Source organism: Helianthus annuus, chromosome 11 (assembly GCF_002127325.2).
Source record: "Helianthus annuus cultivar XRQ/B chromosome 11, HanXRQr2.0-SUNRISE, whole genome shotgun sequence".
Classification (NCBI taxonomy): Eukaryota; Viridiplantae; Streptophyta; class Magnoliopsida; order Asterales; family Asteraceae; genus Helianthus; species Helianthus annuus.
The window spans coordinates 64,670,607-64,697,876 of NC_035443.2; the positions used below are offsets into that span (position 1 = coordinate 64,670,607).

The 27,270-nt window shown below is 37.1% G+C and overlaps 2 protein-coding genes across 2 annotated transcripts; one reads left to right on the plus strand and one right to left on the minus strand.

Moving 5' to 3' along the window:
* Nucleotides 1-676: 676 nt before the first annotated feature.
* On the minus strand, nt 677-2,849 carry LOC110888465 (PKS-NRPS hybrid synthetase CHGG_01239-like). Its single transcript, XM_022135991.1, has 4 exons — nt 2,537-2,849; nt 2,400-2,425; nt 833-1,903; nt 677-757 (listed from the first exon to the last, which is right to left on the minus strand). Exons 1-4 carry the CDS (start codon nt 2,847-2,849, stop codon nt 677-679), a joined length of 1,491 nt encoding a protein of 496 aa, XP_021991683.1.
* Nucleotides 2,850-15,438: 12,589 nt separating this feature from the next.
* LOC110890568 (GTP-binding protein SAR1A) lies at nt 15,439-18,259 on the plus strand. The gene is made up of 3 exons (XM_022138180.2): nt 15,439-15,849; nt 16,687-16,818; nt 17,773-18,259. The coding sequence occupies exons 1-3, from the start codon at nt 15,721-15,723 to the stop codon at nt 18,091-18,093; spliced, it is 582 nt and encodes a 193-aa protein (XP_021993872.1). The 5' UTR covers nt 15,439-15,720; the 3' UTR covers nt 18,094-18,259.
* Nucleotides 18,260-27,270: the final 9,011 nt, after the last annotated feature.

The window sequence follows — 27,270 nt, forward strand, 5'->3', positions numbered from 1 at the left end:
ACAACTGGTTGTTTGAGCTTCATCTTATTGAGTTGTACCAACTCCTTCATCTTTTGAAGCAGGTTTTTCTTGACTTCTCTCGGCTAGGCACTTAAATGTTGTTTGAGAAGCGCAAGTTCGCCGTCTAAGTCGAAACAGTCCACCTCGCTTGGTTTCAGTATGGAGTCCAAATTTAACTTTCTCCCAAAAGGATCTATCAACTTCAACGAGATCATTTGACCTAAGAAAGATATCAAAAAACAACATAAAACGTCAATTAGATTTGCGTGATGAAATGCTATGATTATAAAATGTGGTTGGTCGAATAATGTATTACCATTCGTTGTATACGGTTCCAACCGACACACGCTCGGCAACCCACAGCTTGTATATAAACGGCACGCGCATGTACCGTTAGATAACTTTAATTTTTCTATTTCATTTACTTCGGCGGATATCAAGTCTAGGCAGGCATGTGAAACCTTCTTTCGTAGGAGATTAAATATTGGTTTGTTATGTGGACCCAATGTTCGGCTCCTGCTTGTTTCAATGCCGCCTTTTATTTCTGTCACCTGGTTTCTTATAAGCTTATCAATAAGTGGTACCGCTTTCTCCAAGGTGTAATTAGAGTCGCCTAGGTACTACTTCAAAAGGGCATGTTGACCCTCTGCCCTGTTCGTTGTACGTTGACCAAAGTTCAGATGTTGGTCGTTCCAGAACGAAACAAACCGGTCTCTATATGGTTGTAACCAGATTGAATCCAAATAGTCCATAATCTCTATAATCAAAGTCAAGTGCAGTTAAGACAAGTCAAATAAATACGATTATTAAACAAAAATAATATAAAACTTACCGTCGGTTTCTTTACTTGGCAACTTTGATCGTATTCGCTCATATACCAGTAGTTGTAGTCAAGATCGGTCGTTGAGTTAATTAGCTTGCGCCACTTGTAAAGAAACCTTTCCCAACTTTCTTCTGTTTTAAAGCTTTGCCTGCAATGTTTGAAGATGTTTTGCTGTATGTGCCACCTACACAATGAATGTCTAGCCCTGGGAAACACGGTTGCACATGCGTTCATTAGGGCACGATCTCTATCCGTTACTATTACACGGGGTTCCATAACACTGTCTAATGAGTGTTTCAACCTCTGTAGAACCCATGTGAAGTTTTCCTGTTTCTCGTTGCTTACGAACGCATGAGCAATGGAAAACGACATCAACGTGGATGTAACACCGATAATCTGGACTAACGGCATCTTGTACCAATTCGTCTTGTAGGTCGAGTCTATAAGCAACACATGCGGGAAGGCGTGCCACAACATGTTCGACTCCGGGTGGATGAAGAAAACATCCTCGACCCGTTCGCCGTTTTGAGATGTTCTATGGTAAAAAACAAACCCAATCTTCTCCAACCGGTCGTAAAGTATCTGCATTGGAGTCTCGCCGACTTGTTCCATTTGACCCAATTTGGCTCGAGCGTTGTATATGGTGTTTCTTGTTGAGACATTATGGGGGTTCTGTTCTTTAATGGCAGCAAGAATGTCTCGTGGTTTTATGTTCTGATGCATCATTTGCTCCACCGTCCTCTCTTCCGATGGAGTCAGCCTCATTAGGGACGGATGAGCCTCTGGATACAGAGATGGTTCGTGGTTATGTTTAGCTTCCTCAACCCTTAGATCCCAATAACCTAACCTCTTTCTGTATGTTCCAATCAGTTGGAACTTGCAACCGATTTTCCTGGTCCCGCTGCGTCTGATCGTGGCTGTTGATTTGTACTCGCCGGCACAATCGCACGTAAGCCAAATTTTTAACGGCTGACCGCTTGGGGGTTTATCGTAGATAGTGCGTTTGGTGACGAGGGCGTAGCCATTTTCGCGTCCGACGTCTCTACACCACTCTACCAATTCATCCATGCTAGCGAATTTCTAACAAAAACACTTATATGTGTCAATTAATTATTAACTCAAATGATTAACCCATCGGTTTAGTTTTAGTATAACCGGGTTCGGATCAGTTTCAGGTTGAACCTGCGAACCCGTTTGGGTTAACGAGTCAGGTTGGTGGGTTGACCCGTTACATATTTATACTATATTATATTTTTTACAATATATTTTACGTCATAAATTAAATGGGGTGCGTATTTTTATGCCATGATTATAACTTAAAAAGAGAAATTAACATAGATTTTATAATTTAAATATGATCTTATTATATATATCTGTGTTTTTAAGTAAATTTTAAATTTAATATATTAATTTCAGAAAAAAAAAATTCGGGTTGAATGGGTCGTGTTCGAGTCAACCCATGAAACTTCGGGTCGTGTTCGGGTTCTTATGTATGATACGATTTTCGGCTTCGGGTTCGGGTCGGGTTCGGGTTTGTGTAAAATTTTCAGGTTCAGGTCGGGTTGAACCCACCAACCCGCGAACACGACCCGTTGAGCAACCCTAATCTAAGATTTTAATAAAAACAACATCAAACATAAAAACACTAAAATAGTTAACGTACAACAAATAAACGTATAATTAAATGTTATACCAGCTTGTTTTAAAACTCACTAGGTTCTTGGTTAGCATTTGGACCCTCGGGCGGTCCACCACTTATGGGAGGAGAATGAGAACTATCAGTCGGCGGTCCAACACTAACAGGAGGGGCTTCAAAATTAACCGGGTGTTGCGATGGATAATAACCAGCATAATTAGGCTGAAAGGCATCCAAACCCCAAGTATCCTGACCTACATCAGACGCAAGAATGGGATCGAACGGAGCATTCAGATCAAACACGCCCGCTTTCTTATCTTCATTGTTATCATAACTCCCCTGATTCGCCTCGTTATCAAACACATTAAAAAAGTCACCCCAACCCGACATTATAGCGTAAATAAATTGAATACAGAGAAAATAGAAGAAACGAATAGAAGTTGAATGAAAATGAATGCAATTAGTGTCGTTTATATAGAGAATTTTACGGAATATTACATTGTTTCAAATGATTAACACGCGAATCGAGGAATCTAACGTCGAATCAAATAACTCGCACGAATATCGAGGAATCTAACGTCTAATCACATAACTCGCACGAGAATCTAGGAATATAACATCAAATCAGAGAATCTTACGTGTACTCGCACGTGAATCGAGGAATAATACGTTGCGTCAAATAGTAATAAAACATTAAAATAAACGAAATTCATTGTATACGGGCCGTATAACTATATACGACCCGTATAACATCGTCGTATAATATGTTGTCGCAACCCCCGTCCCCGGGAACGGGCGGCCGTGGCCAGTTTCGGTGGTATCTTCTGTTTATCCATTTTGGCAGCAGAATTTACATCAGGACCATAGTTAGGAAATATTTTATCAGAGTAAAATACCACACTTTTAATATATTAAATACATGGGAAAAACCCAAGTTTCAAGTACACACATTTTCATAGGGATAACCCCCATTTTATTTAAAAAAAACATCTATTTATTTTAGGTAACTTTATTGCCACTTTTCCAAGCCTTCAGTGTTGTCCAGCTGGCTTCTATTTGGCTTTCACATTTTGTTACCTGAAACACGTTTAAAAATATTTTGTCAGTGGGAAATACTGGTGAGTGAATCCCAGTTTAATCAAGTTTAAGTAAAAATCATTGTACAGTATTGAGGGCGTTCACGCAATTACATTTGTTTCCAAGTCATACCAATTACCACCCACGGTGCTGTCAACCCGACTTGTGGAAATGTTACTCCTCACAAGGCAGTAACAAATTTTGTATACAAAACCCCAACATACTGACGACAATTGTATCTTTACAAATACTCAATAACTGCTTAATATAATATATAATTAATCGTGTGAGGTTTTGTAAAAACAGTTTGCAAAAAGGAGATTACTCACATTGCTGTCTTAGGTTTTCTGTAAGGGTTTCCTAGTGACAATCTATAAATTACACAAATGCACACGCGTCAGTATAATAACCCATTTTAACATTAGTAATACCCTCCCCGAGACGACATTCCAACGACTACGTCGGGCAGAACCACGACAGCCGTTACGGAACCCTAGATCAATCGGGCAGCGTATCTAATACGATGGAGCAGAACTTCGTTAGTTAGGGGGTGTTATATCCGAGAATTATCCCTACTATGCGAAAATTGAGAGAAAGAAAAGATCGTGAGCGAGTTTCGACTGAAGGCCGAGCAAAGCAATTTATAGGGCTGTTTCGTTGGACTCTCGCGCCCCGCGACGTAGTCAGGACGGGCTTTCGCGGCCCGCGAGGTAGGGTCATTGGGCCTAAGATTGCGTATTCATCGGTATAGCTTCGCCGGGTGTTATGCCTTCACCGGTATAGCTTCGTAGGGTCAAGTGAAGTTTGTCGCGGCCCGCCAGAGCCCCTATTTTCTTGTTTTTAATTTATTTTAATAAAAATTAAGGTATTCGGGGTCCGTTTTTACGTATTGGGTGTATTTTAGGATATATTGGGATGTTCTAATTATTTTTAGGGTGTCGGAAATATTTCGAGGGTTGTTATATCCTCCCCACCTTGTTTTAGAGCTCGTCCTCGAGATATACTGGAACAGGTGTGGATATTTCCTTTGCATTTCTGATTCAAGCTCCCATGTGTATTCTGGTCCTCTTTTGGAGTCCTATTTCACTTTGACCAGAACTAATCTCTTATGCTTGAGGTTCTTGACTTTCCTGTCTTCAATTTGTAGAGGCTTTCTATAAATTTAAGTTGTTCATTTACTTCTATATCCTTAAGAGGTACTACAAGAGATTCATTAGCTAAGCATTTCTTGAGATTAGATACATGAAATACATCATGTATTCCTGCCATTTCCTCTGGCAGTTGTAGCTGATAAGCTACAAGTCCTATTTTTCTAATAATCTCAAAAGGTCCAACATACCTGGGACTTAGCATTCCTCTTTTGATAAATCTGACTTCTCCTTTCCAAGGAGAGACTTTCAATAACACTTTATCTCCTACTTGAAATTCCGAAGGTTTGCGTCTATTATCAGCATAGCTCTTTTGTCGATCACGTGCTGCTTTCAGTCGTTCCTTGACTTGAATGATCTTTTCGGTTGTCTCTTGTACTATTTTAGGTCCAGAGAGTTGCTTTTCCCCAATTTCTGTCCAACAAACTGGGGTTCGACACTTTCGTCCATAAAGTGCTTCAAATGGTGCAGCGTTGATATTCGTGTGATAACTGTTATTATAAGAAACTTCTATTAATGGTAAATGATCGTCCCAATTACCTCTGAAATCAGTTACACAAGCTCTAAGCATATCTTCCATTGTCTGAATTGTTCTTTCGTTTTGTCCGTCCGTTTGAGGATGATAAGCGGTGCTTAGGTTCAACTTGGTTCCCATTGCTTTTTGGAAACTTGCCCAAAAATAAGAGGTAAAACGACTGTCCCTATCAGAAACAATTGATAAAGGAATTCCATGTAATGAAACTATTTCATTTACATATAATTTAGCTAATTGTTCCATACTGAAAGTTTCCTTCATTGGTAGGAAATGAGCTGACTTAGTTAGCCTATCTACAATCACCCAGATTGTATCATTACCTTTTCTTGTCTTGGGTAATTTGGTAACAAAATCCATTGTTATCAATTCCCATTTCTAAACGGGCATTTCTAACTGTTGCAGCAATCCTGAGGGTTTCTGATGTTCAGCTTTGACTTGTGAACAGGTTTAACACTTAGAAAAATAAGCTGCTATATCCTTCTTCATTCCTATCCACCAGAAATTCTTTCTTAAATCCTGATACATTTTATCACTTCCAGGATGCATCGTATATTTAGACTTATTGGCTTCTTCTAAGATACGGTGGCGTACGATTCCTAATTTAGGTATCCACATTCTTTTCTTATGGAATCTCCAAATTCCATTTGTTCCTTATTCTAATTCCTTAATCATTCCATTTGTGCTTCTCTAATCTGATCATTTAAATCTACTTGTAGATTTAATTTAAGAGAACGTACCCTTTTTGGCTTCTCATGATATTTTCGACTTAACGCATCAGCCACTACATTTGCCTTTCCAGCATGATACTGGATATTACAATCATAATCACTAAGAATTTCCATCCAGCGTCTTTGTCTCATATTCAGCTCCTTTTGTCCGAAAACATACCTTAAACTCTTATGGTCTGTGAAAATGGTAAACTTACTACCATAAAGGTAATGTCTCCAAATTTTCAGGGCAAAAATTATGGCTCCTAATTCCAAATCATGAGTTGAATAATTCTCTTCATGATTCTTAAGTTGTCTAGATACATAAGCTATAACCTTTTGACGTTGCATTAACACACATTCATAACCTAACTTAGAAGCGTCACAATAGACTACAAAGTCTTCAGTTCCTTCTGGTAACGCTAGTATGGGTGCATGGGTTAATCTTTGCTTAAGAATTCTAAAAGCTTCTTCCTGTTTCGGTCCCCATTCAAACTTAACAGATTTACAGGTTAGCTTAGTTAAGGGAATGGCTGTTCTAGAAAAATCTGAATGAATCTCCTATAATAACCGGCCAATCCTAAGAAACTTCTAACCTCGGTTGGTGACTCGGGGATCTTCCATTTAGTGATTGCCTTGATCTTGGTGGGATCCACATGGATTCCTTCATGGTTGACTAAATTTCCAAGAAACTGTACCTGTTCTAACCAAAACTCGCACATTGAAAATATAACATAATGCTTTTCCTTTCTTAGTAAACTTAAAAGTGCGTGCAAATGTTTTGCATGTTCTTCTTTACTCTTAGAGTAAATGAGAATATCATCTATAAAGACAATTATGAATTTATCCAGATATGGCTTACATATTCGGTTCATCATGTCCATAAATGCAGCTGGGGCATTGGTTAAACCAAATGGCATGACAGTAAATTCATAATGGCCGTACCTTGTTCTGAATGCGGTCTTAGGAATGTCCGTACCTTTAATTGATGATATCCTGACCTTAAATCGATTTTAGAGAAAAATCGAGCTCCTTGCAATTGATCAAACAGATCATCAATTCTTGGTAATGGATACCGATTCTTAATCATGACCTTGTTTAATTCACGGTAATCAATGCACATGCGCATCGATCCGTCTTTCTTTTTAACGAATAAAATCGGTGCTCCCCATGGCGATGAACTTGGCTGTATAAATCCTTTCTCTAACAATTCTTCTAATTTTTTCTTCAACTCTTGCATTTCTGCGGGTGCCAAACGGTAAGGTGCTTTGGCAATTGGTGTTGTTCCGGGTAGCAGATGGATTCTGAATTCAACTTCTCCATCTGGCGGCAATCCTGGCAATTCTTCTGGAAAGACATCTGAAAACTGGGATACTACTGGAATATCCTTTAGTTCTTTTCCTTTAGTGTTAGTGATTATGGAAATCAAATACACTAATGACTTTTTTCTTATATAACTTGATGTTTTCATCACAGAGACGAATTTCGTGGATCTAGATGGTTTATCTCCTTTAATTGTGATCTTTTCACCCCTGGGTGAATTTACTTGAATTGATTTTTTATCACATAAAATACTGGCTTTATTGGCTATTAACCAATCCATTCCTAATACAACATCGAATCCTACCAGATTCATTGAGTAAAGGTTTGCAATAAATTTTTGATTTAAAAACTCTATTCTTGCTCCCTGCAAGATTTCAGAAATCTTAATGGCTTCCCCATTGGTTGTTTCTACTAGACAATCTTGTGAGAGTTTAGTTAATGGTTGATTTAGAAGTTTGCAAAACGAAGTATTAATAAAACTTTGGTTTGCACCAGAGTCAAATAATACTTTAGCAAAAACATCATTAACGAAAAATATACCGGCTATCACATCCGGAATCATCTTGGCTTCATCTGTAGTTAGAACAAATGCTCTAGCATTTTTGGTGTTCTTGTTGCCCATGGCTGGAACTAGTTTCGGACAGTTGGGCTTGATGTGACCTTTTTCTCCACAGTTGAAGCACATCCCATTATTAGGTTTCCTCCTGCAATCTTCTTCCTTGTGTCCTGGTATCTTGCAGAAATTGCATTAAGTGGAGCATTTTCCCGAATGCTTCTTCTTACAAGCCTTGCAGTACGGTGCAGAGGTAGAACCTACGTTCCTACAGTTGGAATTACCATAACGAAATTCCTGGGTAAGCCTCTGAGCTAGATTTCTCCTCTGGTCTTCTTCTCACGTACGGACTAACTCATCTGTCAAGGTATTTGCTAGTTCTACGGCTTCGTCTATGGTTTGAGGTCTAGCTGCCTTGACTAAATGCCTAATCTCTCCGATTAATTCCCATATGTAACGGGAGATTAACACTGGTTCCGGTGATGCAAGGGTTAGTACTATTCTAGCATATTCAAAGAATGTGGTAGTATAACCCTTACTATCTACCCCGGTCATTCTAAGGTTCAGGAACTTATTCGCTATCTGTTCCTTTTCATTGGGAGGGCAGAGTTTCCTTTCTACCATATTCTTAAATTACTCCCATTCCATGTTGTAAACCCTATCACTTCCTCTTGACTGGAGGATAGTGTTCCACCATTCTAAGGCTGAGTTCTTAAGCAGATTAGAAGCAAACATTATCTTATCCTCTTCCGCACACTTGCTTATTTTCAAAACAGCCTCAGTCTTTTCTATCCAGCGTAGAGCTGCAATGGGTCCTTCATTGCCCGAGAATTCTATTGGTTTGCAGGACCAGAATTCTTTATAAGAACAACCATAATGCATGGTTCTTCTTCTTTTCGGAATGGGCGCTTGAAGTACAGGTCCATTGTTCACGCTGTATTCAGGTTTAGTTGGTTGCTTACTGCTATGCTTACTTTTATTATCCGCTTCCTTAACAGTTTGAACAATAAATGGCATTGCATCTATTATTCCTTGTGCCACTATGTGTTGGATGACACTATTATCCACTTGGTTTCCATTGTTATTGTTGTTTGGATTCTCATTAATCGGGTTATTGTCGTTCTGGATATTATCATTCTGGTTTTCCTGGTTCACTTCGTTGTCCATCTGAATTTTAAACATTTACCACGTATTAATATCACAAAATAATAGTTGATACAACCATTCACACAACACGTATATTGGTCAAAAACGTCGATCATTACGACTTACTCTTTTTATATATATGCATCTACTACAAACCAATACTGGAAATTAAAATTACAATACAGCTGAAATGGAAATTATACTACTAGTAGTATGTCACACCCCCAAAATACCACATAGGGAGTGTCCCTGATAGGCGTGTGACGTACTGACAGTGAGCCACTAATTACATTGAACCCACAAGTTTCAAAATAAAATTCTCAATTATTAATAACAATCCCATCACAAGTTTATACGAAATTCAATATGTTCACTGGAAGTAAATTATAAACCATAATTAAGTTGTTCGAAAGCCAATATGTAATAGTAAACAAATTATCACATGAGTCTCTTCAGTCGACCCATGACCACTCCTGCTCCTCCAGACGGCAAGTCTCCAAATCCAAGATACCTAACGACCTGCGAGCATGCAACAAGTGTATCAGACAAAGCTGGCGAGTTCACAGTTTATGAAAACGTTGGTTACCAAATGATTATTCGGTTCGTTAACAAAAGCAAGTAATATTGATAATATCTCGATACTGAACAAGACGGCTCCTAATGTATGTTTTGCCCTTTTCCCCAGTGCTCCTATCAAAGCACTGGGCCCAACTGGGTAATTAGTTCACAACCGTCCTCCCCGGTACGGCGTGAGGGTGCCAAACCCAAGTAGCGCTACCAACTAATACCCCGTTACCTCCCCGGTAACAAAAGATGGGACTTAAGAATGATAGGATGAGAATATTATCCAATATATACCAGTTTTTACCCAAAAGACTTATCCCTCCCCGGGATACCCACCGACTGTCCCAACCACCGGGACGCATGCTCAAAGTAGTGAACTCACCTTTGGTTTGCTCGGTAAGATCAATGCACGTATTCCAAGTTGATCAATTAGTTCCTAATGTGGTTATCACTAATCGTTAGAATCTCATTTTTTTTTCAAATCGCACATGCAACATACACTTGTAACAATTACACGTAATCACCAAATAAACGTTTGGTTTTCATATATTTCACATAGCATGTTCACGTCTCACATAGACACTTCGCAACCTTATACAAATAAATCAAATACATTTTACAACCCGGAGTTTTACTCGCGGCCCAAGCCTTCCCCACTCCAACCCATTTGGTGATCCAATAACACAACCGTGGGTCAACACTAAACGTACAACCCGACCCAACTGCTGGCCCACAACGCCGGCCCAGTTTAACAGTAATCCCGATCATAGCAGAGGCCCAACCAAGCTGTGCGTACGGGCTTGCGTCGTGCGATTTGGGCCTGGTGTAATTAAGTCAATAGGGTGGCCCAACTGAATTCTGTCTAATGGTTTCCTGCTCATGTCTACGCAAGTCCTTTACAAACGGTTGTGTCGTCCGATTGGCCCAAGACTCAACTGGGTATGAGAACCGGTCCCCTTTTATGTGAATAATTAAATTTGTGGCCCAGCTCTAAACAGAACGGCCCAAATTCAGTTCGGTTATATGTGTGTGATCCAATTTCATAGGCTAATTATATGTGTGACTTAACTTATTATCATAACCTCAATCTTGGAAACGTGTCAAACTGATACATATCCTAGTAATCAATTCCTTGACTTTTGCAACAATCACCGCTAACAATTTTTAATCCTATTTAAATCAGAAAATATGGATGTTCCAAATCAAGCTATCAATTCATCAGCATGTTTTTATCAACACAATCTGAATCCCATATACACAACAACGATCGAATTAGCAAATAAATCATGCAATCGATTAACCATTATTCAGCAACAATAACTTCATACCATAGTGTTTTAACTTTGTTTAATCATCTTATGAATTTCATGAAAATCATCATCAACAGAACCGTACAATCAAAGCAAATATTGACCATCATTGGTAACCATGAATCTTGAAACAATTTGTAGTTCATACTCGTTAACATCAGGTAACTCATCTTCACAATAAACCCCTAATCACAAGCACCTTAATTCTAATGACATTCCCCCATATATGATCCATGCATACAAACAGCTTCATACTATCAATATATCGTGCCATGAATTCGAATGATCCAAACGCATATTCAATTAATCTGTGCATATATATATATATATATATATATATATATATATATATATATATATATATATATATATATATATATATATATATATATATATATATATATAGGGGAAGGATGTATAGACAACCCACTTTAATTTAGAAAACCCGGGAAACTCAAAACTCCCGATGTTTTTTTATCTTGAAAAAATTTACACATGTTATATACATGTTTTTAAGGGTTTTGGGCAAAAAAAATCAAAAAAGCGCCGAGTAGATATTTTAAAAAAAAAATAAACAAGTTTTGGTGTAACACATGTTACATTCATCTGACATATTTGTAACATGTGTTACACCAAAACTTGTTTATTTTTTTTAAAAATATCTACTCGGCGCTTTTTTGATTTTTTTTTTGCCTAAAACCCTTAAAAACATGTATATAACATGTGTAAATTTTTTCAAGATAAAAAAACATCGGGAGCTTTGAGTTTCCCGGGTTTTTTAAATTAAAGTGGGTTTTCTATAGATACTTACATTATATATATATATATATATCACTACTACTAACTGATATATTAATCGCAATTCACATACACATTCATTGAACATCAACACACACATAACAAGATCACACAAGTAGAATTAACACAAATACTAGATTACTAACCAAAGCCTTGATCTGATCGAACAATATGAGATATGGGAGGGGGTGCCTTCTGCCGTCAATAATAATCTTAGAGGAATAGTAGGGTTTGCAATATGATGATTTTGAATTTATGAGGGAGGTTACGTACATGTGCTAATCAATTTATAAATAATGTGCAAACCTAAATAATTGAGAGTTGTTAGGCCGGTCATCACATGGGTTTAAGTTATTCATTGCAGGCCAACATGATATGGGCCTGATCAACATCGGTGCATTCGCATAGAACCGACAGTGTGGGTCGAGTTATCAAAAGGTGAGATGTGCAACAACTTAAAGGAGTTTGTGTATGTGAGGCCCGAGTCCTTATTCGGCCCAACCCAAACATTAACCACTTAGAATAGTCCAACCATTCACTCGATCCAACCCAAATTACATTTTCGTTTAACATCAAGTAAAACGTTTTACAAGTTTAACATAGAAGGAAGCGTTCGCGAGGGATAAAGAGAAGTTAAGATCAAGAAACGAAACGACACTAACCTTGGGAGTCGGGTTGTCACATCATCCCCAACTTGAAAGAAATTTCGTCCCGAAATTTGGCAAGTACACATGAAGGAGTGAAGTGATAAATCAAGACTGTTGCGGATTTTGCTCAGGTGTCACATAGTAGGCATCCGAAGTTTTTTTGTCGAACACACATATTATATATTATATATTATATATTATATATTATATATTATATATTATATATTATATATTATATATTATATATTATATATTATATTATATATTATATATTATATATTGTATATTATATATTATATATTATTTATTATGTATTATATATTATATTATTATTATTATTATTATTATTATTATTATTATTATTATTATTATTATTATTATTATTATTATTATTATCACCTCCACCATCACTTTCAAGGATATGGATTCATCCAAAAATCCATATTGCGCTCGTCGTACTTCCAGACGAGTCGCTCTCCCACCTGTCTCATCCTCTCGCTAGTTTCTAAGATTTCCTCACAAAATGTCCTGAGTTCTTGTACATTTTCTGCACTCATTGGGGGTGCAGGTTCTAAGACTGGGTTTGGAATCTGGGGTGCAGGTTCCTGGTACGGGTAAGGATTCTCTAAGATCTCCCTAATGTATTGATCACTATCGTAGTAGGGATCTAGAGGGTCCAAACCTGGGTATGCTCCTAGATTCGGCATGGGCATGTCTTCTGGAATCGGGTAACGTTGCACATAGTTCCTATTGTCGTCCCACCACGGGTCGTAATTTGGGTCTAAGGGATTGGGTGCTGGTACCCTAGGTATCTCCTCCGGGTTAAAATCATGCATTTCTACTTGATTTTCAGGGTTTTCTATCTCCATGGGCTGGTTAGGAAATGGTGGTTGTGGTTGGGGTGCCATCATTTGCTACAGGTTAGGGTCGGCTTTAGTGGTTGCTAGGATATGAAAGTTGGCTAAACCCCTATTAATCATGTACTGGGCGTGGGCATCTGTCTCTCTTTTGGCGGCTGCTAGGGCTCTCTGTTCTTGTAACTTTTTCATTCGCTTCCTACGCTCATGTGCTCCCCTACTAAACCATCCTCTCTTTTTAGGAGGGAATGGCTCTTCAGACTGAGCCTTAAACACGAATATTCCTTCTTCATTATCAGAAGAATACCCTGAGAGGGCTGGCTGTGAAGAGGCGCCTTCGCTTCTAGGCGAACCAGACAACTGACGATACGCGTCGGATGATCCTTGGTCGCTCATACTGTAAACTAACAAATAGTCTAATAACACTTAACAATAAAATACAAATATGCACATATTTCCGTAATTTATTTCCTAATACTTTAGATAAATTTTGGTGTCAGCAGAACACTTCTGTGGTTGAATCAGTGGCTTAGCTCTGATACCACCTTCTATCGCAACCCTCGTCCCCTAACAAACCCGGGAACGGGCGGCCGCGGCCAGTTTCGGTGGTATCTTGTGTTTATCCATTTTGGTAGCGGAATTTACAACAGGACCGTAGTTAGGAAATATTTTATCAGAGTAAAAGACCACACTTTTAATATATTAAATAAATGGGAAAAACCCAAGTTTCAAGTACACATATTTTCATAGGGATAAACCCTATTTTATTTAATAAAAACATCTATTTATTTTAGGTAACTTTATTGCCACTTTTCCAAGCCTTCAGTGCTGTCCAGCTGGCTTCTATTTGGCTTTCACATTTTGTTACCTGAAACACGTTTAAAAATATTTTGTCAGTGGGAAATACTGGTGAGTGAATCCCAGTTCAATCAAGTTTAAGTAAAAACCATTGTACAGTATTGAGGGCGTTCACGCAATTACATTTGTTTCCAAGTCATACCAATTACCACCCACGGTACTGTCAACCCGACTTGTGGAAATGTTACTCCTCGCAAGGCAGTAACAATCTTTGTATACAAAACCCCAACATACGGACGATAATTGTATCCTTACAAATACACAATAACTGCTTAATATATAATTAATCGTGTGAGGTTTTGTAAAAACAGTTTGAAAAAAGGAGATTTCTCACACTGCTGGCACAACCTTTGTCGGTTTACTTTATTCTATATGGGTCGTATAACCTTATACGGCCCGTATCAACCATGTTAGAATAAGATGATTCCATGTGGATTTATTAGGACCCTATAACATTTAATATGGTGTATTAGTACCAAAAAATCTAAAATATTAATATATTAGTGTAGAAAAGTAGTTTATATTAGATAAAAGTAGAAATTTGACCGGAACTTTGGTGAAATTTAGGGGGCGTTTGGTTCGCAGGAATTCAATGAAATTTAAGGGAATTGGAATTTGAATTCCATCTTTTAAGATGTTTGGTTCACAGAATTTGATGGAATTGGAATCCCAATTCAAATCTTCATGTGTTTGGTTGACAATGGAATTGGAATTATGGAATTGGAATTGGAATTAGACATGAATTCCTTTAAGTTCCTTTAACTAAAGGAATTCAAAATCCTTCCTATATGTGAAGGAATTAAAGTAAATTCATTGGAATCTTCGACCCTTTCGATCCGAACCGTTTCAACCCGCACCGTTCGACCCGTACCATTTCGATGCGAACGGTTTCGACCCGTACCGCTTCGACGCGAACGGTTTTAACCCGTACCGCTTCGACGCAAACCGTTTCGACCCGAATTGTTTCGACGCGTACCGTTTTGACGCGAACCGTTTCGACTCGTACCGTTTCGACATAAACCGTTTCGAATTGAACCGCTTCGACCCGAACCGTTTCGACCCGAACTGGTGGTTGTGAGTGTCTGGGTGATGGATTCCAATTCATTTGACAACCAAACACAACAAAATAGAATTGAGATTCCAATTCCAACAATTTCCAATTTCAAGTGGAATGTTTAAATTCCAAATCCAATTCATTCAAATTCTAATTTCTATACAAATTCCAATTTCAATTCCAAATCATTGCGCGAACCAAACGCCCCTTAGAGAATTTGGCCGGAAAATCTCCAGAAACTAGATATCTGCGCCTGGACCATTACATAGTGAATAAAAACGCGATTGGCTAGACTTAAAGCGCAATTTACTTGCATCGTCTGAAAAATGGGCATAGACGCAAAAGGTGAGAAGAACGTAGAGAGATAGGGTAGGCTCCCCTCCCCCTTATCAATTTCCATCCTAAAGAAATCGAACGGCTCACGTTTGACAGCACTACTCCCGTAAATAGGCACAGAAATCTCCAGTTTGTGCCATAAATGTTCCAGTTCTATAATCTTCTCTCACTAGGTTTTCTAATCAGACAAAACGGCCGCGATTCATAAAAAACCTGTGAATTGAATCATCGTTCGATAGATTTGCGAACCTCTATGTTCGTTTAATCGATCGATTTGGTTCAATATCTGCAAGTTTTGTGTAAAATAAGTGGTTAAACAGTTGAATATTAGTGGAATAGCAAGCAATCATGTTTTTGGTCGATTGGTTCTATGGAGTTCTTGCATCGTTAGGTCTATGGCAGAAGGAAGCTAAGATCTTGTTTCTAGGGCTCGATAATGCTGGAAAAACCACTTTGCTTCATATGTTGAAAGATGAGGTTTGTTTTCTGTTTTTTTTTTTATTTGTTTAATCTGTTTGTGATATTCTTTGTGTGTGTGAATTTGTTCATGTTTACAGTGTATGGATGTTATGTGTTCTGTGAAATTTTTATTTGTTAGGTTGAATTTTGCAGAGGTTTTTTTATTTATTTATTTTGGCATTTGGGTTGATGTTTGTTAGGTTAATTATAGCAGAGGGGTTTTCTTTTATGTTTGTGATTATGTTCATTTTTATAGGGTATGCATATTATGTATGTTTTTGTTGATGTTTGTTGTAAAACTGTGTCTGTTAAGTTGATTTTAGCTGAAGTTCTTTTTTTTTTTTTTGGTGATTTTGTTCATGTTTATGGTGTATGTATATAATGTATGTATGTGCTGATGTTTGTTGTGAAATTGTGTTTATTAGGTTGATTTTAGCAGATGTTTTTTTTTTTATTTGAGTAAACTGTCAAAATCGTCCCTCAGATTTCGGCAGGTTTGGTCGTGTTTGCCAGTTTCATCTGAAACAACTTTTTTGTACAATATTGCCCTTCACTTTTGAGATTTTTTGCCATTTTCATCCAAATGTCTAATTTGCTTTATATTTTCTGTCAAATATTTGGACGATTTTTGCAAAAAAGTTAAGACGTCTGGATGAAAATGACAAAATATCACAAAAGTGAGGGACAATATGGTACAAAAAAGTTGTTTTGGATGAAACTGACAAACACACCCAAACCTTAGGGACGATTTTGGCAATTTACTCTTTTTCTTTTTTTTTTTTGGTGATTTTGTGTGTGTGTTTGATGTTTGTTGTGATTTTTTTTTTTTTGTGTTTGTTGGGTTAAATTTGGCAGAGACTAGTTCAGCACCAGCCTACACAGTATCCAACTTCTGAAGAACTGAGTATTGGGAAAATTAAGTTTAAGGCTTTCGATTTGGGAGGACATCAGATCGCTCGCCGAGTCTGGAAAGATTATTACGCGAAGGTATATTGTTATTTGCATCATACATTTTTTATGATCTATAGGACTTTGATTTTGTTATTGAAATGTATGCATTAGTTTTACATCTGTACCAATAACAGTTGTTTGAATTTGAAGTTAATAGGGGATAGTGTTTGCCTTAAAAGGGCATTGAATCTGATCTTTATTAGATGGTACAGATGGTTTTTATGTAGATCAACTTAGAATATATGGTTCTACTTTTTTTCTTTTTCTACGCCCCGCTTGCGGTATGCGCATATAATGTATATATGTGTAGGTGCTCGGGGGGCAAAAGTGAAAGTGCACTAATTATAACGTTAATTTACTAATTTCGTGAAAATAACGTTAAAAGAGGGGGATGGTTAGTCATGCATCATGTGGTGGCGTTGATAGCCGAAAGACAAAGGAGAACATGCACTAATCGGCCTTTTTCTTAATTGGCCTTTTTCTTAATTGCTGAGTGTTATGTGCCTTATGTCCAATGCTTGATGCAAAACTACTATCGAGCCAGGGGGTCTCATTGGAAGAAGCATCTCTATTCCTACGGAGTAGAGGTAAGGTTGTCTACATCTGACCCTTCTCAGACCGGACCTTAGCTTTACTATTGGTGGGATTTACCGAGTATGATGATGATGATGACTTTTTTTCTTTTTCAATCTTGAAAATGCCCTGCCTATTTTGTAATAAAAGGTGCATTTTAACTTTTTTGAGGCATAGGCACTTGCACCTATTGGGTAGCTATAATATATAAATAAAATAAAATATACAAAGAAGACGGTCTATGGTTCCCTTTTATGTTAATCTGTTGGCTAGAACCCAAAAAAGCGCTCAAGAATTTGTAGGTGAAATTGGGTTAGGTTAACCCGTTAACACTTTTTTTTTTACTCTTTCCTTTTCTTTAGATTGTATTAATATTAACATGTAAATAAAACGATAATGTAATTCTTGATTTTAAAGGTGGATGCTGTAGTCTACCTGGTGGATGCATATGACAAGGAAAGATTTGCAGAGTCAAAAAAAGAACTGGACGCACTTTTGTCCGATGAATCATTAGCTACAGTACCTTTCTTGATTCTTGGCAACAAGATTGACATCCCTTATGCTGCCTCAGAAGACGAGCTTCGACACTTTATGGGCCTAACTGGTTTGACCACGGGCAAGGGTAAGGTGAATCTTGAAAACACATCTGTTCGGCCCCTCGAGGTGTTCATGTGTAGCATTGTAAGGAAAATGGGTTATGGTGATGGGTTTAAGTGGGTCTCTCAGTATATCAAGTGAAGTAAAAAGAAGTGATTTGGTTTGATATGTTTGAAAAGTGTTGTTTTCCAGTAGTGGACCAAGTGTTTGCAAATACTTTGTTACATACATGTTTGTCAGTTTGTGTAATGGTAACTTTGGTTATGGAAGTGGTAATTTTTACCAATTATGCAATGCATGATATACACGATCTGGTCAAATAAAAAGAATTAGCTTTAGGGCTGTTTGTTTACCTCTTAATGAGCTCTTACTGGTTCAGCACTTAACGGTTCAGTTTGTTTCATGAGCAGATGTCTTAATGGTTCAGACATTTGCCTCTGAATGGTTAAGATTTATACAGAGTTTGAATGGTTAAGACCTCTAATCTGAAATGGTCAGACATTTGCCTCTGAACGGTTAAGCATTATACAGGCTCTTAATGGTTCAAACCTCTTACTGGTTCAGCACTTAATGATTCAGACCTCTTACTGGTTCAGCACTTAACTATTCATTTGTTGCCAAAGAGCCCCTTAGTAAATGAAATTTTAGACAGGTTGGAAGCTCAAATCGTATTGTTACCGGTTGTTTTAAATCAACATATAAGCCTGTTCTATTTTGCGTTACGATATGTGATTAGTTCAAACCTAGGCAAATGAAATAGTTTAGCTTAGTAACAATTGTTATGAAAAAAATAATGTGATTATCCTAAGGATTTACTCCATATTTAATGGGACATATAACGTTAAGAGCACCCACGGTAAGGAGGGGATTTCTCTTTCAGTGCCACACGATTTGATGTGGTGGCAAGTTGTTACTCCATATGGGTTGTTGCTGTAGCGGAGGTTTTTAGGAAGTGAGTTGAGTTATCACACTAGGGGTGCAAACAAGCGGAACCTGAGCCAGACTAGGCTTGAGCATGAGCTTGATTAACTTATGAGAGTTTGAGCTTGAGTCTAGCTCGGCTTGAGCTTTGTTTTTAATACTCGAGCTCGACTTGTTGGTAGTTTCTCGAGCTCGACTCGGGTTTGGCTCATTTGTTATTTATAAATTTATATATTAAATAAAAATAATATAAATAATAGACTCATCTTGGCTCTTTTATTATCTAATAATTAATATATTAAATAAAAATAATATAAATAATTGACTCATCTTAATAAAATTTATATTTTTTATTTACGAAATACGTAATCGTGTGATCAAGCAAGAAAATATTCACGACATTTCCGTAACAAAATCTAAGTTACATATCCCTTAATACCGTTTACATAACCTAAACAATGAGGTCGAAGGGTTAAAAATGACAAACAAGTGATTATACAAGTTCAGGGCCATGACTGTCAAAAAAGCAAAACGTTTTGCGTCAGAGGGCTTTACGGACCGTAAGACTACCCATACGGTGCATAAGGGTGCCCAGATACTAAAAAATGCCTTGATTACCAAGTTTGGCCACATATCTTCAATTCTTGACCTATCACAAATTTTGTCACCTCAAATCTAGTTAGGATGTATGTCACAAAACTAAGCATCATCATGACACACTTGTCATCATCTCCATGATCCAAGATTACTATAAATAGCCATCAAACTTGTCCATTTTCTTCGCACCATTCTTTTCTTCTTGAAACTTGCTTTTGCATTGAGACATACATTCCTTAGTTCTAATCCTTCTTCCAAAAACAAGTGAGTGTTTCTCCTAGACTATTTCATTTATTTGGCTAGTTATGAGCCAAAAGTCAAGCACAATTGACTTTTGTTTTAACTTTCGGTTCCGACCTTTTCGGTCAAGTTAAAGTTTAAAATGAACTTTGCTACGTGATCATGTTTACTAGGCACAATGACGAGTTAAACTTTTATGAAATAAAAGTAAAAAACGAGGAAAACGCATTTTACGACGAATGAACTTTTAAGCTTTAAAACTAAAAGTTTTGACACCAAATTAGTTTATATAACATTATTAGACATGTCTTAACATGTCTAACTCGTCAATTTCAGTTTAGTGTTCAATTCTTAGTCGAAAGTCAAGCAGTTTGACTTCTCTTTTGACTTTCGAATCTGACCTGTTGGTCAACCTTAGGACCCAATCAAGCCCAACAATGTGACCATAGTAATATAAGGAATAACCCTCTGAGGTTAAACCTTATGGTCATACCGTTTGATGGGTTAAATGACGAGTCAAGTATATATACTTTTAAAATGTCAAAAATACCCTTTTGCGGATAAAACAGTTTAAAACTTGTATGGTCTACACTTTTACATCAAAACTGATCATATAACATAAACAAACCATTTTGTCATGTCGGACTTGTCATAGGACTCATTCGACCATCCGGACCCGTATTTCACATACGACCCGTTAAAATGACATAGACCATTTTAACAAGTCGTAACAGGGTCAAAACACCTCTAGACAGTTTCCAATCAGAATGTAAGGTTTTATAAATCATTTTACACAAGATCTTTCACTCATTTGATTTCAACCACATTTTATCTGATCTTCTATTTAAGCCACGATATACACTAACAATATAATTATCCGAAATATTTGGAAGCACTTGAGCTTTGCTAGCAAAACTAAGCAAGTCATCATTAATCAAATGAGTACAGAGTTCTTCACTTTCACATTTTCAAATTATTTTGGGGTGATTCATATGCGTCTACTATTTTCCAAGTTTTCAAAACACTACATATCGTTTATATTTACAATATTCTTTGCAATTTATATGAAACTTGGTGGTGCGTTATCCATAACACGAGTACGTTCATTAACTTTGGCCAAGACGACCAGTAGTATGTTATGGTGTCATAGGATTGACAACCCCATTCCTGCTTCCTGTGGGTTTTTGTGTGTGTGGAAGTTACTTTTGGGAATCACAGAAACTGTGCAATTATCGACGAACCCTTCTTGGGTTTTTCCAACAGCCAAACACACGTTTGAATGTATTCACCACACAAGCACACTTGTTTTATACAAAAAAAAAAACAATTGTTTTATAGAAGACAAGACATTTGGTTTATACAAGACAATACAATTGGTTGGTTTATACAAGGTTACAAATGGTTTTCAAATTTATATATAAACCATACAATTTTCAAGTAACCATTTTATTACTTGCACGGTTTCATAAAGGAACACTTTTGTCAAGATACCTGGCTACAAGGTTTCTTTAATTTACCAACTTTCATAGTTGGTTAAACATATTGCAATACCAAACCCGATTTATACAAGTTTGGTTACAAGATTTTCAATCATCGACTCTGATAGTCGGACAAGATATTGCAATACAAATTCAAAGCCATGAGTTTGACCACAAAACCTATGTTACTGACCAAGTTATTTGTTAACCTTATTTTCACATACGTTTCAGGTGCAAATGTGTGATGATTGTGCAATTATGCTACACGTAGGAATGGACTCATGCCTTAGTTTTGCTTTAAAATAAAGAACAATTGCTTGTATTTGTTTCGTGTTCTGAAAGACAATGTAATTCAAATAATCAATACGTTAGTACCATGTGTTGTGAACAATTTGTAACGTGACTCCCTGACGACTCCACCGCGGGTTGTTGTACACGGTCAGGGTGTTACAACACATCACCTTTTCTTTTGTACAAACAGAATTGTTAAGTGTCGGTTGAGGAGCAGTCTGTAGTGTCAATCTTTTGTAAAACATTTGGATTATTAATGAAAAACAATTGTTGATGATGACTTCTCATTTGTGATTATTTATGTTTTGTTATAACATTTCAATATTGTTTTGATCTTAACTGTTTGATAATCGCAAACCTTGTAAACCCGGACCTAAAAAATTGTATCTGAGCTTGGTCACGTTAAACTCGATTTCATAATCAGTTTAACATACAAAGATCAGCTTAACAAAGATCCAATATTATTCGTAATTCAGAGTTGTATAGTGAAGAACTAATTAGTGTCTATCACATACTCTGTTTTTCTAATAAAGAGCTAAAGAAAATGGCAAAAAAATGATTCCCACAATACCGACTTCAGTAATAAACCACCTATTCTTGTCAGATCCGAATTTAACATCTGCCAACGTAGGATGGATCATAAACTTGCTCAATAAAATGTAGGGTGTTGGAAGTCCATTGTATTCGGACCCCATATTCCAGTGGTACCAAATGCCGAAAACCTAAATCTGTTTGAGCCAAAGAAGTCGGAGAATTACTCTGAGCAAGATTATAAAAAATTCTAGCTAGATGCGAAAGCCTTTAGTATCTTGTCTATGGTTGTGCTAAATGATATCAATGCTAGCCTGTTGCATTGTAACAACGCCAAAGAGTTGTTGGATGCAATCAAGGAACAATTTGGTGGAACGTAGGATGTTATCGAGAACACTCGAGAAATCCTTAACCAGCAATATGAAACATTCATTAACGTCAAGGGGGAGACCCTGACTCAGCAGTTTGAATGATTTTCATGCCTAATCAGTGAACTAAAGTTAGTTAATAAAGAATTTACTAAAAAAACTTTAAGTAACCAATTTCTAAGATCTCTGCCTGAAAAATGGGACACTATTGCTATAGTGATGAGAACATCCCCAGATTTCAAGTGCATAAGCCTAACTCAGCTTCATGGAAAGCTCCTAACATTAGAAAGGGGACTTGTCCAGAAAAAGAAGCTCCAGGAGGAAACTAGAAAGGTGTCTGAAAGTTATGCTTTCGGTAACACATCACTTTTGAGTTAGGAGGAATCATCTGCTGGAATGGGAAATGATCAAAGTTTTGATCACTTTATTGATATATCAATAGGAATCAACTCCGATCAACATTCCACGAGTTATGCTTTTGCAGCAAAGGATGATAATCATGTCCCTGATAATTTGTCATTTGTACTTGATGATCTTAAGCACATAGACCCAACTGACCTAGTAGAGATGGACATATTGCACTAGGAAGCCTAGTTAGTCTAAGAGCTAACAAATTTTACAAAAGGACTAGTAGGACTTACCCATGATTAAGTGGGAGGTCGAAAGTGGGGTTAGATAAATCCAAAATTTAATGTTTTAAGTGTTATAGGTTAGGACACTTTGCTAGAGAATTCAAGAGTCAAACAAGTAACTCTGCACCAATGATCACATATCATTATCAAAGATCTCAACCTAATACACAACAACAGTTTTATCCCCAAAATACCTATAGACCAAATTTGCAAAACACAACCCACTTTGCACAAAACATGAAACCTGTACCAGTCTACCATGTTCAAGTAACACAAGTGCCTCAGGTCCAGCATGTTCAGATGCCAATTGCACTTGTTCAAGTACCTCAAGCTACTCCTACTCCTGCATCTACAGAGGCTAGTCAATAGGGATTATTCACACAAGGCTATGTTGACTGGAGTAGCTTGCCAAAGAACTTAACAGATGAAAATTTTTCTCTAATAGCAAAAGACTGTGATGAACATGAAAACTTTTGTTTTATGATTCTTAAGCATGTTTTTAGGTGAAGAAGATCTGGTTCAAACAACTGTTGATGATGAAATTGCTAGTGAAGCTGCTGAACGCTCAGGTCAAACATTTGTTGTTGACCAGCAGTAAGTAGAAAGGATGGATGAAAACAATCCCAAAAGTCCCACTGATTGAATCAATGTGGATCACGTTGAAGTGGCTGCATCTAAGGTATCACCTAAAACTCTTAAAGAGATTTTAAAGAGGTGAACGAAAATCTTAGAGAAAGGTACAAATCAGTGAAATAATTCTTGAAAAATTGAAAAGAGATTTAAAACATGAATTGCCGAAAAAGACCGTGAGATAAGCAGTCTAAAACATGAAGCATCCATAACCAAGGATCAACTCCAAACAATGATACAAAAATATCGAAATTGTAAAAAGGAGTTAGAATCCACACAGATCACGTGTGAAAATGGGTTGAGTCCTGTAATGGTTATGAGATACTTTTGGAAAAACAAAGAAAAAGCTATGTGAAGTTTGGTGTTGGTTTTAGAAACTATGACAAAAAGAACAAACCAATACTTCCATTGATTCTAAAATGGTTGAAGTTATACCAATCACCTCAACTCGTGAAGAAATCAAGATCACTGAACCTAGTGGCAAGAAGACAAGTCTTGAAAAGCCACAAAGTTCCATTCAATCTGAAAAAAGTGGGAATTTAAACCTACTTGGTCAGATGAATGTGATGTTCCTGAAAATTTCATACCAATTGATTTCACCAACCCAGATGGTCTTATAACACCGAAGATAAAAATTGTTCTTGTTACAACCTCTCAAACAAATGTTAAAAAATCCGTTGCTGAAAAGAGAGATAAGGGTGGAAGAAAAATTATTGGGCAAAAGATTGTTTCAAGTTAAAAGCCTATGATATAAGCAGATGAAACGAAAATCTGTAAGTCCACACTTGGGTCCACCATCTGTGGAAAACTCAATCATTTGACCACCAATGCTCTTTTCTTAAACCCTATGATATCAATCAAAATAGGGGTCAAGAAGGAAATGAGTTTCAAAAGGGATGATGGACCTGGTAACAGGGTTCCACAATCATTTCCCAAAAGAGTTGAGTTCATTCAACCACCTGTCATACAAAACATGAACGAATACCCTGCACAATGGGATGGCCAAGTATGTGTTGCACCTCACACACTCCCAAGGGGCTGTGACAAATGACACTTTCAGGTAATTTCTGTACACTTCAAAATTATTTATTTTGTACAATTATGTGCTTTAAACATCAAATACAACATGTTTACATGTCATACATCTAGAAAAATTGTAGAATACATTTTAAATATGCATGTCATTCATTTCATTCGCCGCATTACGCAACAATTAAAGCAATGCACAAAACAACTAGTAGACTTACCGGTTAGACTAGCTGTGTCAGCACAGCTGCGGTACTCAGCTAAACTTCAGATTTAGGACCTAGATTTAAGTCCAACATCAAAAATATATCAAACCCCAGGTAGGAAAACAAGGGTATGCGGTAATACCTTCCGAAAAATACACTAGCACTAAAATTGTCCGATTCAGATCATAAATAACAAATTTAAGCAAAAATTCAGCAATTTATAACTAGTGCAACGTCCAAAAATGATGTTAAACATCATAAACTACATAAAAGATGTTGGAAATAACATCAAGACACAAAAACACATCATGCTATAAAAATTACCTAAGTTGATCTTCTAACGAAACGAGCATCGAATAAGTATCCGAACATGAACTAGGCATAACATACAAACTAGTTAACATTAATTTGACATTACAAGACTAGTTAAAACCACTTAAACATCTCAAGACACTTAGAAATCCCTAAACTTAATTAACACCTAGCTAAATCCCTTGATTTCTAACCAAATAACTTAACCATCTTTCAAAACCAACTAGACCCCCCTGTACGTGTGGACGGTCAACATAGGGCCCCACATGTCCCCATGTTGTCTACTGATGTTGGTTTAGGTGTTGATGGACAATAAGATTGTTTTATGGAAGGGGAAATAGATGATGATATAAGAACATCTTATCCCCAATGCTCACCCACCCTTATCATTTCACCCATTGTAAGGCTATAATTGAGTAGGTTTACGCTTATCTTTATCAAACACACTTATAGTTATTGGACTTAGTTTTCTTGTGGGCTTGGGTTAGGCCATGTGGGCCGTTTTATGTGGACCCTATGTAATGTCTTGTTTAGTTCATTATTAGGGTTAACCACTTATAGACATTAGATAAACGAATTAGAGAGACTGTTAAAGTTGTTGATTGTTTGTGTTTCATGCGTATTGTACTATGTTGGTGCATATTGTGTGACAACAACTTTGGCTTGGTCTTTGGATATTTTACAAGACTTGGATATGAAGATATGGATCAGTCCGAGTTTGGGTTTTTGCGTATGAGTCTAAGTGTGTGTCTAGCCCGAATATTGATTATGATGTATATGGGCCTAGCCCAGTTCAAAATGTATGGGTGTAGGTATATAAACAACTTGTTGCTTTAGGGTTGAGTTTAGATAGTTTGACAGAAGTTTGAGAGGTTGAGAGAGTTAGAGAAAACATAGAAAAAGGCTGTGAGTTCTTGTGATCTTGAGTGGTTGTAAACAATACGTTTGATAATAATAGAAGATCAGTTTGTGAAATGGTTTTAGTGTTCTTCATCTTTATTCTTGTTTCTGTTTCATTGATTGATTAAGGGGATTCCGCACCCTTGATTGATTATCAATCTTGTAACGATCGACGGGAAAGGGACCTACAATTGATATCAGAGCTTTTGCTCTTATTGTTGGTTCGAGATTGATACACGGATTCAAGAAAATCGGCTGAAGTTATTGATTGTTTTCAAGATATTGGCTGTTTTCGAGTTCTTGTTGCTCTTATTGGTGGTCAGATTCAAGTTGTTGGGGGATTCCGAGTCTTTTTGAGGCTGTTTTTGGGTATTTTTGAGTACTGTTTGGGATAATCTTGAAGATTTCGAGTTATTGTTCATCGTCTGTTCATCGAAATAATCAAGAAATTGGTGATAATTTGCTTCGGAGATTCTCAGAGAAAGTGTTTGTGAAAATCAAGGAAAATCGTTGAAGATTTTTCAGAAAATTCTCAAAATCTTCTAGATTTTGAAATCCTGATTTATCTAGATTTCGATATCTTCTCTAACTAACTTGTTTTGCAGGTTTTGAGTGGTTGATACTCGAGATTGCTACTCGCGGTTGCTACTCGTGGTTGCTACTCACGGTTGCTACTCGAGGTTGCTACTGAGGATGAGATTGCTACCGAGGATGCTACTGAGATTGCTACTGAGGTTGCTACTGAGGTTGCGAGTGAGGTTGCTATTGAGGTTGCGAGTGAGGTTCCAACTTGTGGTGTTTTACTCAAAATTAAGAGGTTGCGAGTGAGGTTGCGACTGGTGATAAGGTGTCTGTGGTTGCGACTTGAGGAAGTGTTGGAATTTTTCTTAGCTGACGTACTCGGAAATTAACATTTTCGTCAATAGAAAATTATCCGCAGAAAATCTTAGCAAACCGTCTGCATGGTTAGACTCCATTTATTTTTAGGACAAAAAAGGTACGAAATCCCGAAAAAGGTTTTAGACAATATATATCATTGGAATCGTATTCTCGAGATGAGTCTAACGGTAGAACTTGGTAAAAACAATTTTCAGAAATTTTTTGAACATTTTTAACCAGCTAGTTGCGTTAAAATTTTTGAACATGTCGAATTTGAACGAGTTATTGAGGATGGAGCATGAGGTTG